The 15,921-nt window shown below is 41.7% G+C and overlaps 1 protein-coding gene across 9 annotated transcripts in view; it reads left to right on the top strand.

Moving 5' to 3' along the window:
• The window catches only part of TANC1 (tetratricopeptide repeat, ankyrin repeat and coiled-coil containing 1), a 227,856-nt gene that overhangs the window by 111,555 nt on the left and 100,380 nt on the right, over positions 1 to 15,921 (top strand). For all 9 annotated transcript variants that reach the window (XM_054043623.1, XM_054043628.1, XM_054043624.1 and 6 more), the window contains one exon: positions 11,465 to 11,569. In XM_054043623.1, the coding sequence (XP_053899598.1) occupies positions 11,465 to 11,569 (105 nt within the window). The remainder of the gene's footprint in view (positions 1 to 11,464; positions 11,570 to 15,921) is intronic.

The following is a 15,921-nucleotide window of genomic DNA, read 5'->3' as shown; positions in this document are numbered from 1 at the left end:
CAAGCAGCTAGAAGGAAAAAAAATCTCACTGGCTTTTTGGGTATAAAATGATCCCACCGCTATTCACCATGTCAGGACTGAGATCCCTACTTTGAACTTTAGGGTACAAATGTAGGGGCCTGCATAAAAACTTCTAAGCTTAATTACCAGCTTAGCTCTGGTTCGGCTGCCACCATTTTCAATGGATTCCCTCCCTGGGAAACCTTGAAAAACCTTCACCAAATCCCTGGTGAAAACAAATCCAACCCCTTGGATTTAAAACAAGGGGAAATTAACCATTCCCCTCCTTCCTCCCACCAACTCCTGGTGAATCAAGATCCAAAACCCCTTTGGATCTAAAACAAGGAAAAAATCAATCAGGTTCTTAAAAAGAAGGTTTTTAATTAAAGAAAAAGGTAAAAATCATCTCTGTAAAATCAGTATGGAAATCAACCTTACAGGGTAATCAAACTTAAAGAGCTCAGAGGACTCCCCTCTAGTCTCAGGTTCAAAGTACAGCAAACAAAGAGAAACACTCTAGTAAAAGGTACATTTACAAGTTGAGAAAACAAAGGAAAACTAACACGCCTTGCCTGGCTATTTACTTACAAGTTTGAAATAGGAGAGGCTTGTTTAGAAAGATGTGGAGAACCTGGATTGATGTCTGGTCCCTCTCATTCCCGGAGAACGAACACACTCCCAAACAAAGAACACAAACAAAAGCCTTCCCCCCCCAAGATTTGAAAGTATCTTGTCCCCTTATTGGTCCTTTAGGTCAGATGCCAGCCAGGTTACCTGAGCTTCTTAACCCTTTACAGGGAAAAGGATTTTGGAGTCTCTGGCCAGGAGGGATTTATAGTACTGTACACAGGACAGCTATTACCCTTCCCTTTATAGTTATGACACCCCCCCACACACACACACCCCTCTGTTAGATGTTCTGAACATAGCTTGGGATCGTGGCTTGTGGCGGCTAACTGGCCAGGAAAGCCGGGCACAAGGAAGGGCTGGGTCTGCCCTCCCATGTTGGCAGCAGAATGTTACCCTCCAAAGTCTTCCATCTCACCCATCCTTTTTGTAGGTTTTAGTTTGAATCAAGAGTCTATAGGTCTTGCTGTGTCACGCTGTCTCTGAGTTCGGTGTGATTGATCACCCGTCAATTGCAGACCGGACTTTCAGCCTCGGTCCTGGTTTTGATCTTCCTTCTATTGTACCTTTGTTATTTTCTTTTTAGGGTGGACTCTTCTTACTTTGTTAGGGCTGTTGTCTGCATCTTCAGTCATTCGTGTTTGAACTGTATTTCATCAGGACAGGCTGGTGCTGGAGGTTGATTCCATCATCCATACATACCTCATTCACACATCTAAACTAAACTAATAAGATTACAGCAGGGTTTTGCAAAAAAGAAGGTTGCAGCAAGCTTTTACAAAATGGAGTAAGCATTGTAAAATGGAGTTTGAATTACAATATGGCAAACAGTGAACAGAAGTAGACAAGTGTAATGAATGGCAAACAATGAACAGAAGTTACAATACTGAAACAGTGCAAGTCTCAGTGATTTAAGCAAGAATTGGATTGACAGTGAAACTTACAAGGGCAACTGGCTGAACAGCTGTGGCTCTTAACAAGCATCTTAATTGTCAATTAGCCATTTATTGGGGTAACCGGTTTTATGAATGAATGTTGTTTCATTCATAAAACTTTATAAGTAAAGTTACATTAATAAAGTGAACAATTAAAAACAATTTCATCAGTTCTACATTAAAAAAATTCATTGTGATTAATCGCGATGTTAAGCAATAATAGAATAATATTTAAATATTTTTGGATGTTTTCTACATTTTCAAATATATTGATTTTAATTACAACACAGAATACAAAGTGTACAGTGCTCACGTATATTTATTTTATTAGCGATATTTGCACTGTAAAAAACAAAAGAAATACACCTCTACCTCGGTATAATGCTGTCCTCGGGAGCCAAAAAATCTTACCGTGTTATAGGTGAAACCGTGTTATATTGAACTTTATCCACCGGAATGCGCAGTCCTGCCACCCCCCCCCGGAGCACTGCTTTACCGTGTTATATCCGAATTCGTGTTATATCGGGTCACGTTATATCGAGGTAGCGGTGTAGTATTTTTCAATTCACCTCATACAAGTACTGTAGTACAATCTCTTTATCATGAAAGTGCAACTTATAAATGTAGATTTTTTTTTGTTACATAACTGCACTCAAAAACAAAACAATGTAAAACTTTAGAGCCTACAAGTCCACTTCCTACTTGTTCAGCCAATCACGGAGACAAACAAGTTTGCTTACCTTTGCAGAAGATAATGCCTGCTTCTTGTTTACAATGTCACCTAAAAGTGAAAACAGGCATTTGCCTGGCACTGTTGTAGCCACCGTTGCAAGATATTTACATGCCAGATGAGTTAAAGATTCATATGTCCCTTCATGCTTCAACCAGCATTCCAGAGGAACTAACTTGCATCAGTTGAAACTAAAATATTCAAAGTTTTTCAGCATCTTAAATTTCTATGAAAGAAGTATAAAAGATTAAAACCTGTTAAAATTCTGGTGCTTGCTGCATCTTCAGACCATTCAAAACTGTTCTAAATAGCACTAGAATGCTTCAGGTAATGTTGAAAATCAAGCATCCTCTGAATATTATTGTAGTTTCCATAAATGAAAACTAACCTGTACCCTTCCTTTTGCATAGCCTGGAGAATATATAATAAGCAAAACCTTATTTCCTCATCATTCCCAAAGCATGCTTTATTGGTTGTTTCAGCAAGATGAGGCCTCGTTAGTTAAAGAGTAAAACAGCAGTAAAACAGACTTCAGGGACACACTTATTTGGGTGTTTACATGAAAATGAAATCTGTAATCCTAAAAGTGAATAACATGCCTTAAAGCAGTGATACTCAATCTTCAGCGATCAGGAGCCAAATTAGCAATCGACATTACACAAAAGAGCCACAGTAGCGTGAATTCATTGTTTAATTTACTATTCTATCTAATCTAATCTAAAAATATTCTCAGAGTAAAAAGACTGGCCACGTATTCTACAATTAGTTAATAACATAGTAAAAGCACCCTGATTGGTTGATAATTAAATCAGTGTTTTTATATCATGTGGGGCGAAGAGCTGCAGGAGGCGCATTAAAGAGCCTTTTGCCGCTCCCAAGCTTCAGTCTGAGTATCACTGCCTTAGAGCAGTGGTTCTCAACCCAGGGTACATGTACCCCTTGGAGTACTCAGAGGTTTTCCAGTGGGTACATCAACTCATCTAGATAGTTGCCTAGTTTTTTAACAGGCTACCTAAAAAGCACTGGTGAAGTCAGTACAAACTTAAATTTCATACAATGACTTGTTTATACTGCTCTGTATACTATACACTGAAATGTAATTGCAATATTTATATTCCAGTTGATTTATTTTATAATTACATGGTAAAAATGAGAAAGCAAGCAATTTTTCAGTAATAGTGTGCTGTGACTCTCTTGTATTTTTATGTCTGATTTTTGTAAGCTAGTAGTTTTTAAGTGAGGTGAAACTTTGGGATATGTAAGACAAATCAGACTCCTGAAAGGGATGCAGTAGTATGGAAAGGTTGAGAACCACTGCCTTAGAGTGTACAAGCATTCACAGCCTGACATTTGCCTACTTAAACAGCCTCCAGGCAGATATAGACCAAAGCAGACAAGTAGCAGCAAAGACATCAATATGATGTCTTTTCAACTAGCAAGTTCTATATTTTGGGACTGATTCTCCTTTTCCTTACATGGGTGTAAATCAGAAATAACTACTGGAGCTACAGCTGTAAAACTGTGGAAGAGGAGAATCAGACCCAATTATGCATACAGACATCTTTTTTTGCCTGTCAAGTAAACCTCCTGTGTAAAATCTGTTGTTCATTTGACACATTACTGATGATACTTTAGTTCCAGCATAACAAAGCACTAGCCGGAAACCTTTCTGTACTTCTTGTGTGTGTTTAAAGAAAAAAAGTGCAATAACTAAGAGTCAAACAGTGTAAGAATATATTGTTCAATGTAACATGAATTTAGAATACAGAAGGATTATGGACCATTTCATTTTTAAATCATCCTTAGTTAATTCTGTTGTGTTTTATGTAAAATCTGCGTGAGCTGTAATATGAATATTATGCACTTTTGTCAAAAGTTCTACTGTTAAAATTTATCCAAACTGTTCTTTTGATGTGCAGAATACATGAAGATGATCTGTTGGTCAAAAATAAAATATCTTACGTATGTAAAATAACAGTGGAATGCAACAGAGGGTCCCGTGGCACCTTTGAGACTAACAGAAGTACTGGGAGCATAAGCTTTCGTGGGTCAGAACCTCACTTCTTCAGATGCAAGTCTTGCATCTGAAGAAGTGAGGTTCTGACCCACGAAAGCTTATGCTCCCAGTACTTCTGTTAGTCTCAAAGGTGCCACAGGACCCTCTGTTGCTTTTTACAGATTCAGACTAACACGGCTACCCCTCTGATACTTAACAGTGGAATGGAATTCTGATATCCAATTGGGATGTCTGTATGCTACCAAAGTAAAATAATAAATGGGGAAGATTGAACATTGGGTCCAAAGTATTTGACTCCCTTATGTGTGGTGCTTTATAATGTACAAAATTATACAATATATTGTACCCTGCGGATAGATTGTCCCTAGTTTACATAAGTATAGTGACGTTTATACATGCAGTGGGTATGTGGTCCCTTTAGAGATTCAAAGGTGAATCCTCTGGGGCCAGAAATGCCTGCCTCCATTTAATGAACAAATTCCCAAAGGTAGAGGAAAACAGAAACCAGCAGCAAGGGCAACACAGGCACAGCTGCTTCCATTCCTCTGAGCTAATTGTGGGAGGATGGAAAGAAGCTATGGGTGACCTAAGATCTGCACAGGGAGAACAGGTGGAACAAATGGCTATTGGCCATTATCTTTGAAAACTCATGGCGATCGGGGGAGGTTCCGGATGACTGGAAAAAGGTTAATGTAGTGCCCATCTTTTAAGAAGGGAAGGAGGAGGATCAGGGGAACTACAGGCCAGTCAGCCTCCCCTCAGTCCCTGGAAAATTCATGGAGCAGGTCCTCAAGGAATCAATTCTGATGCACTTAGAGGAGAGGGAAGTGATCAGGAACAGTCACCAAGGGCAAGTCATGCCTGACTAAATTAATTGCCTGCTATGGTGAGATAACTGGCTCTGTGGATGAGGGGAAAGAAGTGAACGTATTATTCCTTGTCTTTTTAGCAAATTTTTGATACGGTCTCCCACAGTATTCTTGCTGGCAAGTTAAAGTAGTATGGGCTGGATGAATGGACTATAAGGTGGATAGAAATCTAGCTAGATCGTTGGGCTCAACAGGTAGTGATCAATGGCTCCATGTCTAGTTGGCAGCTGGTATCAAGCGGAGTGCCCCAAGGGTCGGTCCTGGGGCCGGTTTTGTTCAATATCTTCATGAATGATCTGGAGGATGGCGTGGATTGCACCCTCAGCAAGTTTGCAGATGACACTAAACTGGGAGGAGTGGTAGATACGCTGGAGGGTGGGGATAGGATACAGAGGGGCCTAGACAAATTAGAGGATTGGGCCAAAAGAAATCTGATGAGGTTCAACAAGGACAAGTGCACTTAAGACGGAAGAATCCCATGCAATGCTACAGACTAGGGACCGAATGGCTAGGCAGCAGTACTGCAGAAAAGGACCTAGGGGTTACAGTGGATGAGAAGCTGGATATGAGTCAACAGTGTGCCCTTGTTGCCAAGTAGGCTAATGGCATTTTGGGCTGTATAAGTAGGGGCATTGCCAGCAGATCGAGGGACGTGATCATTCCCCTCTGTTCGGCATTGGTGAGGCCTCATCTGGAGTACTGTGTCCAGTTTTGGCTGGCTAGGCTGCATGAAAGCCTTGGCAAGTATTTTGTATGTTTGTTCTGTATTAATTTTGGGTTAAATAAAATGGAGAATAGCACCCAGGAAATACTCTTGTTCCTCTTGAGACTTTTGTTTTTCAAAACAAAAGCTGGTGTAAGTTTGAATATGATTCAGGGAACACATTCTATAGCATAAAGAACAGGAGTACTTGTGGCACCTTAGAGACTAACAGATTTATTTGAGCATAAGCTTTCATGGGCTACAGCCCAGTTCTTCGGATGCATAGACCGGAACATATATTGAGGAGATATATATATATATATATATATATATATATATATATATATATATATATATATATATATATATATACACATACAGAGAGCATGAAAAGGTGGGAGTTGTCTTACCAACTCTGAGAGGCCAATTAAGTAAGAGAAAAAACTTTGGAAGTGATAATCAAGATAGCCCAGTACAGACAGTTTGATAAGAAGTGTGAGAATACTTACATGGGGAGATAGATTCAATGTTTGTAATGGCTCAGCCATTCCCAGTCTCTATTTAAGCCTAAGTTGATTGTATCTAGTTTGCATATCTAGGGTTACCATATTTAGTGCCTCCGAAAGGAGGACACTTTAAAGGGGCCCCAGCCCCGCCCCCGCGCCCGCCCCAACCCCGCCCCTTCCCCAAAGTCTCCGCCCCCTCCCCTGCTTCCCGCGAACATTTGAGTCGCGGGAAGCCTGAAGCAGGTAAGGGGGGGTGGGGAGGAGGCGCGGCCCACCCCCGGCACCGCAGGTCCCCAGCCCGTCCCCCGAGCCCCCGGCCCGGCCCGGCACCGCCGGCCGAGCCCCCGACCCGGCACCCAGTCCCCGGCCGGGCCCGGCACTGGGCCCCCCCGAGCACCGCCGGCCGAGCCCCCGGCCCAGCACCCGGCCCGGCACCCGGCCACCCCGAGCACCGCCGGCACCCGACCCGGCACCCGACCCGCCGGCCGAGCCCCCCGGTCCGGCCCGGCACCCGAGCCCCCGGCCCGGCACCCGGCCCCCCCCGAGCACCGCCGGCCGAGCCCCCGGCCCAGCACCCGGCCCGGCACCCGAGCCGCCGGCTGAGCCCCCCGGCCCGGCCCCGGGCCTCCCCGAGCACGGCCGGCCGAGCCCCCGGCCCGGCACCCGGCCCCCCCGAGCACCGCCGGCCGAGCCCCCGGCCCAGCACCCGGCCCGGCACCCGAGCCGCCGGCCGAGCGGCCCGGCCCGGCCCCGGGCCCCCCCGAGCACCGCCGGCCGAGCCCCCGGCCCGGCACTGCCGGCCAGGCCCCCCGAGCCCCCGCCCCGGGCCCCCCCGAGCACCGCTGGCCGAGCCCCCGGCCCGGCACTGCCGGCCAGGCCCCCCGAGCCCCCGGCCCGGCACCGGGCCCCCCCGAGCACCGCCGGCCGAGCCCCCGGCCCGGCACCCGAGCCGCCGACCGCATGTCCGATTTTCCCGGACATGTCCGGCTTTTTGGGCTTTCCCCCCGGACGGGGATTTGGAGCCCAAAAAGCCGGACATGTCCGGGAAAATCCGGACGTATGGTAACCCTAATGGCATATCAATTGAAGTTCAGCAGTTTCTCGTTGGAGTCTGTTTTTGAAGCTTTTCTGTTGCAAAATTGCCACCTTCAGGTCTGTTACTGCATGACCAGACAGGTTAAAGTGTTCTCCTACTGGTTAAACACTCTTTTTTTTTTTTTTTTTTTTTTTTTTTCTCTTTCTTTTAATTGTAGCTTTAATTTGGGTTATAAATGATGTATGTAACTTTGAAGCAAATTTTGTTTCATTTTGGCATATGGAGAGTATTTTGATAAATTTATTGAAAAGCTGACAACACTTTTTTAACTTAAATATTTGTATTTCATTAGTATCCGGTACTCCAAATCAGGACTGAAACCCTGATAGGCACTGTACAGACATATATGATGATATAGTCTCTGTCCCACTAAACTTAGTCTAAATAATAATGGTGTAGATAGGATTTACTGGGAAACCAATAGGTGGACGTGACTCGGGGTGTTTATTGTTTTTATTGTTGACTCTTTGCTTGTGTGCATTTCAGAAGCAGAGAGTATGCAAGAGAGATCTGAATGAAGAGCAAAGATGATAACTTGGTGAACTGAAATAGGAAGGCTATCCATGCATGGTGGGATTCAACAGAAAAAAGCATGTTAGACAGTTGTTGGAGAAATTTGAGTTACTTTTACATCTCCCAGAGGAAGTGGCTGAGCAGTCCTCTCCATTCTCTTAATTCAAATTGCACATTGCAATTAAATAGGTGCCTGTAAACCATGTGATATTATTAGACTATTCCTAATTTCATTATCTATCCACAAAAGTGCCTCACAAAATGCAGTCAATGTGTGAAAGTATTTTGGATTGGCCTAGATCAGTCATAAAAGTAGCTTTTAATAGAAGTTCTAAAAGCATATTAAACACAGCAACTGAAATGAGGAATATGTTACAAGATCACAACACTGAGTTTCTCTCTTACTATAAGCTCTTTGTTAGCTACAAGGATGGCTAAAATATGAGACCCTATATAATTGTAAGATAAAACAGACTAAAATTCTATGAACTTAAATCAGTATATAAACTGTGTTTAACACAATATTGAAATTTCCTAAAAGGCTAGGGAAAAATTCTACTAGTCTGAAAGATAGTGGGCATAGAGGCCCAATTCTGCCAATCTGACTCATAATGAGTAGTACCGTACTCTGAATAAGATACTATTTAATATGAGAAAAGTGGCAGAATCTGGTCGATAATCTCCCATTCTGCAAAGTTTATATGAAGAAAAGAATTGGTATAGATATAAATGATTGTTTTTAAAAAGTGGAATGTTTTCAAGGCAGAGTCTTCTTTATTTGCTTTTGTTGTTACTGTGGTCTAATGTAGGTATTTCAAAAATAAGAATAAACAATTATGCAACCGTTTCACCTTGGCCAGACTTCCAAGAAAGCAAAAATCTTCGTCAACGTCCATTATGGCAGTGTGGGATTGCACAGAACCTGAGACTGTGTTTGTCTAACTCCATAACACAACTGGAGGCTAATATCCAGGGAGGAAGGGAAAATGGAACTACTTAGGCAACCAGTTCTATCCGAGTCCTCCCCAGACCCAGTAAATTGAACTCCTCTGACTGAAGCAGTATCGCACCCCATCATGGCTCAAGTGGGAATATAGGAGGAAAATTTTGATTGTTTTTAGTATCTTGACTTTGCACAGGTTTATATGCCAATACTCCCCGCCACTCCCCTGCCCCAGAATGTCCTGGGTTTCCAATATAATGTTTATAAATCTGTGTTTTTTTCAGTTTTTCCCCTTAAGTATCTGTAATATATTTGCCACCTTAACTAAAGCATCACACAATTTTCTCTCTCAGGATATATAAATATAAAGCAGATGCTCACTCCAATTCTGCAACATGTTGTGTTCAGGTACAGTAGTCTGCCTGCCTGTGCTATCTATTGGACTATTAGGACAAGAATTTCAATTCTTCAATTTCCTATGTAATGCATACAGTAGATAATGGAAAGGTGACTTGCATAATCACCACATGTTATACTGCTGCTATAGGCTAGTGCAGGGGTGGGCAAACTTTTTGGCCCGAGGGCCACATCGGGGTTGCGAAATGGTATGGAGGGCCGGGTAGGCAAGGCTGTGCCTCCCCAAACAGCCTGCCCCCCGCCACCTATCTGCCCCCTCTACTTCCCTCCCCCTGGCTGCCCCCCTCAGAACCTCAGACCCATCCAACCCCCCTTGCTTCTTGTCCCCTGCTCATCCCCTCCTGGGACCCCCTGCCCCTAACTGCCCCCTGGGACGACTCCCCCCCGCCCCCATCCACTCCCCAGCCCTTGAACTCAGGATTCAGAGGAGGAGCAGGGGCAGCCGCGCAGACGGAGAGAAGCAGCGGTTTCCCCTTCAAAGCACCGCCTCTCTCTGGCCGGCTGTGCGGACGCCCGGTGCTCCTCCTGATTCCTCTGGCTGGATTCCCCATACTTCTGCCACCTGCACCGCCTGCCTGCTCCCCTACCCCCGCAGTGCAGCCCCTCCCCCCTGTGGGGGGTGCGCTGGTGCGGAGTTGCCCGAGTCCCCGGCCCTGGGGCCCCCTGTTGGGGGGCCCTGTGCCAGGGCACCCTGTGTTCACCCCTGAACCGCACCGGCCAGAGCCAGCCGTGCTGCCAGCACGGTAAGCTGGGGCTGCGGGGGAGGGGGAACAGCAGGGGTGGGGCCGGGGGCTCAGGGTCGCGCAGGACGGTCCCGCGGACCGTAGTTTGCCCACCTCTGGGCTAGTGAGTTGAGAATGGAGTTCCAAAGTTAGCTTTGAATTTTGTCCTGTTGCAGGTGTAGGTCAAACTTGTTAAATTTTTGCTACAAAACAAATATATTTTAATAGTTCTAATCTGCCTGTCATTCTTAATGAATAGAAAATAGAAGTTAAATCATTCACTGTAAAATTAGTTTGCTAAGCATTATAATTACAATAAATGTAAAATACGTTAATCTGGAACAATTTTCTTCACAGAAGAAGATCAAATTTATTTTAACTAATGAAAACTCAGAATAGATATTTTTATAATGATGTTTTCTGTACAAGTGCACATGAACTTAAAATGTTAAGGGATAAATAGATGGAGTTAATTTATGTTGGTTTATTACTATTATTCTACTTTTAGTCAACCCTTAGATGGCAGCATTGTTCTCATTGTGTTGATATTTTTCTGATCAGAAGGTCTGTTGTTCATCTAATGTTTCCTGTAATTGTTGAACCTCATTTAGCAAAGTATACTCTCATTAATTATTTAAGAAAGAAAACATAAAACGAAGTGAGAATGCTTTAGGTATCAATTTAATTCAATTTTTTTTTTTTTTTTTTTTTTTTTATGATAGTAAAAGGTAGCTTAAAAATACCTGGTACAGATTGACTTAATTTTTAAGCATGAGCTGGGAAAACTGATGTCTTTATAAATGAGAAACGGTTGACAAGAAGATATTTTTCTCCCTCAATCTCACCTTCCCCTTGCAATCAGACTGTGCAGATTTGATTGGATAAAATACCCAGTAATATAAAGTTGCTGGACTGAAGTATTCTGAGTGTTAGTGATGCAAGTTGTATGCTTGTAATCCTTGTCTCCTAGCTTCAGAGATATTAGAGTTATCTTTATACTGAGTTGGAAAGTTTAAATTCTGAATAGAGGAATCCAACTAACAGCTGTCTGGATTCGAATATGTCTAAGTCACCCTTTTTTTACATACACTGGACACTGCTTCAGGAGCATCACAGCAAGCAAATTGCTTTTGTTTTCCACCAGAGTTTACATTCCAAAAAGTGAGCGTAACTCAAGTTTTTCTTTCTTACAATGGACTGTAAGAGAGGAAGTGCAGCAGTTCACTGGTCTTTATTGTAGTAGCTCTGTGTGTGTGTGTTTGTGTGTGTGTATGTAATAGGTCGTCCTTTAGGTTTATTTAGAGCTCTAAGGGTACACACTGTTCATTCTGAAACGTGTTTTCCATCTGGAAATAATTAGACGCACTAAATTTTTTCCCGCTGCAGGTCCGATCAGGAAGCCCAAGTACGTGGAAAGTCCCAGAGTGCCAGGAGATGCGGTGGTTGTTCCATCAAGAAAAGTATCAGAGCCAACAGAACCCAATGAAAATGGTAAGAATGTATTTTCAGTGCTCTTTTATTTTATTTAATGGCTAGCTTTTCATTTCAAAGGGAGCTGGGCTTATGCAATCATGTCTGTCTTGTAAGAATGTTTTGCACAATTAAATGCTTTTGTAGTAGGGAGGAAGAAGTTTCCTGAGAAGATTGTGATCTTTCTAAAGTCTAAACTCTTGGACCTATGTACCTGGTGAAGACAAAATTTGAATATGAGGGTTGTGGGTCACCTCTTATGCTAGAGGACTGCTTGAATTTTTCTGAATTTTTTTTTCCAAAAAGTTGATTCAATGTGTGTAGTTTTATATTGAATACAATATTGCTGTTAAAAAGTTCAGTGAAAGCTTGCTAACCAGTAGGGTAATATCAACAGTTTTCTGTGTTGGCAAAGCTGATAACAGCTACCCCCCTCAAGTTAATTGGTATTCCTGAATAGTTTCAAGTTCATTAAATTTGACCAGCACATAAAAGTGTAGTTTCGATGAATGTCATAGAGCAAAATGACACTCAAGTCAGTATTTAAGTATATGTACTGTAATGAGCATTTCATATCCATTGTTACATTTTAGATCAATTTACAGCATAACTGACCTCATTAAGGTCACTGCATATAATCAATCCAGTTACAGTTGATCAAATCTGTTTTTCTTGTGCTTCAATTTAAAAGGCATTCTTAGGTTTGAAAAGGAATTATTTATTAAAATAATGTTACTAATATTTATTATATTTTTAGTCAATAAAAATAGACTGGTTGGTTATAGTTTAGTTTTGCTTTGTGGTTCCATTTCTTATTATTCCAATGCTGCAATGATTGAGGTTGCTGAAACTTCAAAGAAAGTGCTTAAAACCAAGCAAAAAAAAAAAAAAAAATCAGTGAAACTTCAGTAAAATGTTCTGATAGTTTGTGGGGTTTTTTTGTTGTAAACCTACTTTTTGTTAAAAAGATCTTAGTTTTAGTACCCAAATATAACATTTTTCTCTCTCAACATTAAAAACAAAAACACTCTGAATAATTCACCTTTTAACCTATTTATATTTCCAATTTAAATGAACCAGCAAAATCTGCATTGTTATATTTTACTTGTAGTTAAGAATGGAAAAATTGGACACCTTTATAATGGGCAGGACATCTCAGTAAATTGGCTTTTGGTTTCAGGTTTTCCTTTTTCTTTTCAATTAACTAATGTGATCAGTCATCAAGCCATCTGACTGACTGACCAGCATATATCCTATTTGGTATAACACAGATAGTATGGGAACACCTTGCCCTTTCCTTACAGCCCCGTTAATAGATTCACAGACATTATTCTCCCTCATTTTTAGGTGCCACATCTAATAGTAACCCTCCATCTAGCAAAGTAGAGCCGCGTACTCTGAGCACTAGACAGAAACCTTACGAAAGATTAAGGCTAAGCTCCCCATCATCTATGACTGAGCAGTATTTACTGGGCTGAGGAGTTTAGACTCACTCTTATCTGAGGTATAGCAGCAAATATCACTACCGCTTGACCGCAAGCCTGGAACAAAATACTATTTTTAAAATAATCATGAATCACAGAAGGCAAAGGAACCAAAAGCTCATTATTAGACGCTCTGTTTTAATTGTTCTGGGGAAAAATTAAGGCTCTGAGGGCACTTGCTGTAAGGCCAATGGAAATTTAACAAAAAGGAATCAGTGTAAATGTGGATTAGTTGTGGTCCAACACAATTAAATGTTAAATGACAATTGATAATAGCCAATGCATTTTGAAATCCATATGGTATCTTTGAAGTTTCTGTGGGGTTAATTAATTCTGCTTTGTGTAAGCCAAGTATCTACCATAAATCTGACAAAGGTAGAAATAATTGGAACAGATATAATAATAAATTTGTGTTTAACACAAGTGGAAAAGCAGAATGAAGAAGTTGATTAACAAGAGAACCATTTCTTCTTTTTGTTTAAGCGTGGTTCTGCTCTGTAAAATGACTTGAAAAGTATTTGGACGTTACATGTTTCTCTCAGAGAAATGGCTATTTCAACTACCAGAGCTGAAAATTTAATCTGCAGGCTGGCTTCTTTTCTGTCAGTCATCAACACCTATTGCAAAAGTTCTGGAGGCAAAAACCTGCTCTTCTACACCATGGCTTTCAATTCTATTTGAAGAACAAAAAAGAATAGCTTTTGACTCACCCTCCCAGGGCTAACTTCTGTTTGTCACTAAAGCAGCAGCAAATATGACTGAATACACACAGAGAACAGTACTTTTTAACATAGTCATTTTTCCTAGTAGAACTTTGCTTAAAATAACTGCAAAAATCACTTTAAACATCAAACTTAAAACATAGCAATTTATATATGTTATACTGAGATTTACTTGTAAATACATTGACATAGTGGCCAATTAGTTATGTTCCAAGTTACAAGCTGTCAGTACTGTATTCAATAGAGTTGTTATCTTGACATATCAAGAAGTAACTTGGAAGATTAATTCGCCACATACTGTTTATATGGGAGTTGTCCCTGACCACCATTAGCTCCACCCCTAGTGGGCAGCAACAAGGCCCAGTCTGCTCTTCTAAGGGCTTTCACCTATCTGTGACATTTTCACAATCGTATCTTCCAAGTGGTTAGTGACTAAACCCAGGGAGCATCCCCAGGGCACCTCTCCTTTGTTGGCAGACATCCATTTAAAATTGTGTGCGTGCATCCATGCATGTCCACATCCACCAAATGTTGTACATCAATTCACTACTCAGGTACACTTTTATGCCAGCTCTTTCTTAGCTCTTTCACAGATCTCCCAGCAAAGTTCTTGACCATAAATACAAAATAGCGCTGCCATGTTGTGTTGTTGTAATTTGGAGAACAGAAACTGCAGGAGTTTTACGGGACCTGGAACCCAAAAACCTGCACTCTCCCAAATCTCAGTTGTAATTGCCAAACAAGGCCTCACCACAGCTGAAATCTTGTACTCAGTTATATAAAACCAGTCCCTATCAGCACCTCATCTGTAATTACAACATGCAAATTAGCAGAATATAACTGTCTTGAGTTCCTTTTGGTGAATGCAAGATTGACTACAAAAAAACCAACCAGCACCATCCATGAACTGATTTTGGACAAGAGATGTGACCTCTTTTGCCAAGACCTGGTTTAATGCCAGCATCCGCTCTGTTTACACAGGTTAATAAATGCAACACAAACCAAGAAGGATTTCAGAAGAAGCAAAAAGGGAAGGAAAATGGGGTAGGGTAGTAATTCTGTCCCTTTATAATCTCCTATGCAGCAAACACCCCAACCCAGAAACAAAGTCCATTTTTGTATGTATTCACATGGGTATGAAGTGAAAGAGAAGAAGAATTTAGGGCTCCTAATGGTTTACAGGCCTCTAGGTGAAGACTCCTGCCAGTTTCCTAGAGGAACTATTAGCCTGCAATATACCGTTGGAAACCCCAGATTCGGCTTCTTGACAACATACACATAAATGTATTTAGGATATTCTCACTGTTAATCTTCTTGTCCCACATAGAAACGATGTATTTCATACAAGACACACACACCCTCCCCCCCAGCCTGAAATCCAGTGTGGGGCAAAGCCTCAGGGTCCATCTGGACTGTTTGCTAATCTTGTATGACAGATAGCAACAGTATCAATTCTGTGAGTCCTTTTTTCTAAGATGAGGATCTAGTAATAGAGATCTGTGCAGTTGTCACCCCAGACTGAATTACAGCAATTCACGTGTTTGGGGCTCAGCTCACTTTTCTTGCCAATTCAAGACCCTGATCCTGATTTCTTTTCATAGCTATCTGTGGGCCAGGACACAATTGCCTGAGCAAGCTCATCTCCATCTGTTGTCCCAAGAAAACAGGAATGATGCAGCTCCAAAACCAAGCACAAAGGTGTGAGAGCTGAAGTTAGAGAGGTAGAGGGGGTTTATTTAGAATGAGCTTCCAGATGAGAATATTTTGGCTACTTTTAGGGCAAACTTTCCTTTAAGATAAAACTCTTATCACAATAAATACTGGGCTTTATATTAAAAGAAACCAAAATCAAACACTTAGGAAAATACTCCCGAAAGATTTTCCTAAAACCTGGAAAGGGTGAAGAACAGAAGTCCTACCATGGACCCAACAATGCAGATGTAATTTACCTGTGCAGCTTTTAGATATGCTGAAGGGCATGGGTTCTATAGAAACTAGAGATGGTCAAAAAAGGGCCCCTCGCCCCCTGGAAAACGTACACCAAAACTAATTCCCTGTTTTTATTGAAACTTTCTTTGGTGAAATATCACAAACCAAAATGTTTCAGATAATTTTTTTTGCATTTCAAGCCTTTGGATTTTTAAAAAAAAATATCAAAAATTTCTAG

This window comes from Malaclemys terrapin, chromosome 11, assembly GCF_027887155.1.
Source record: "Malaclemys terrapin pileata isolate rMalTer1 chromosome 11, rMalTer1.hap1, whole genome shotgun sequence".
NCBI lineage: Eukaryota > Metazoa > Chordata > Testudines > Emydidae > Malaclemys > Malaclemys terrapin.
The sequence above is the reverse complement of the archived record's forward strand: the minus strand, read 5'-3'. Positions and strand labels throughout refer to the sequence as shown.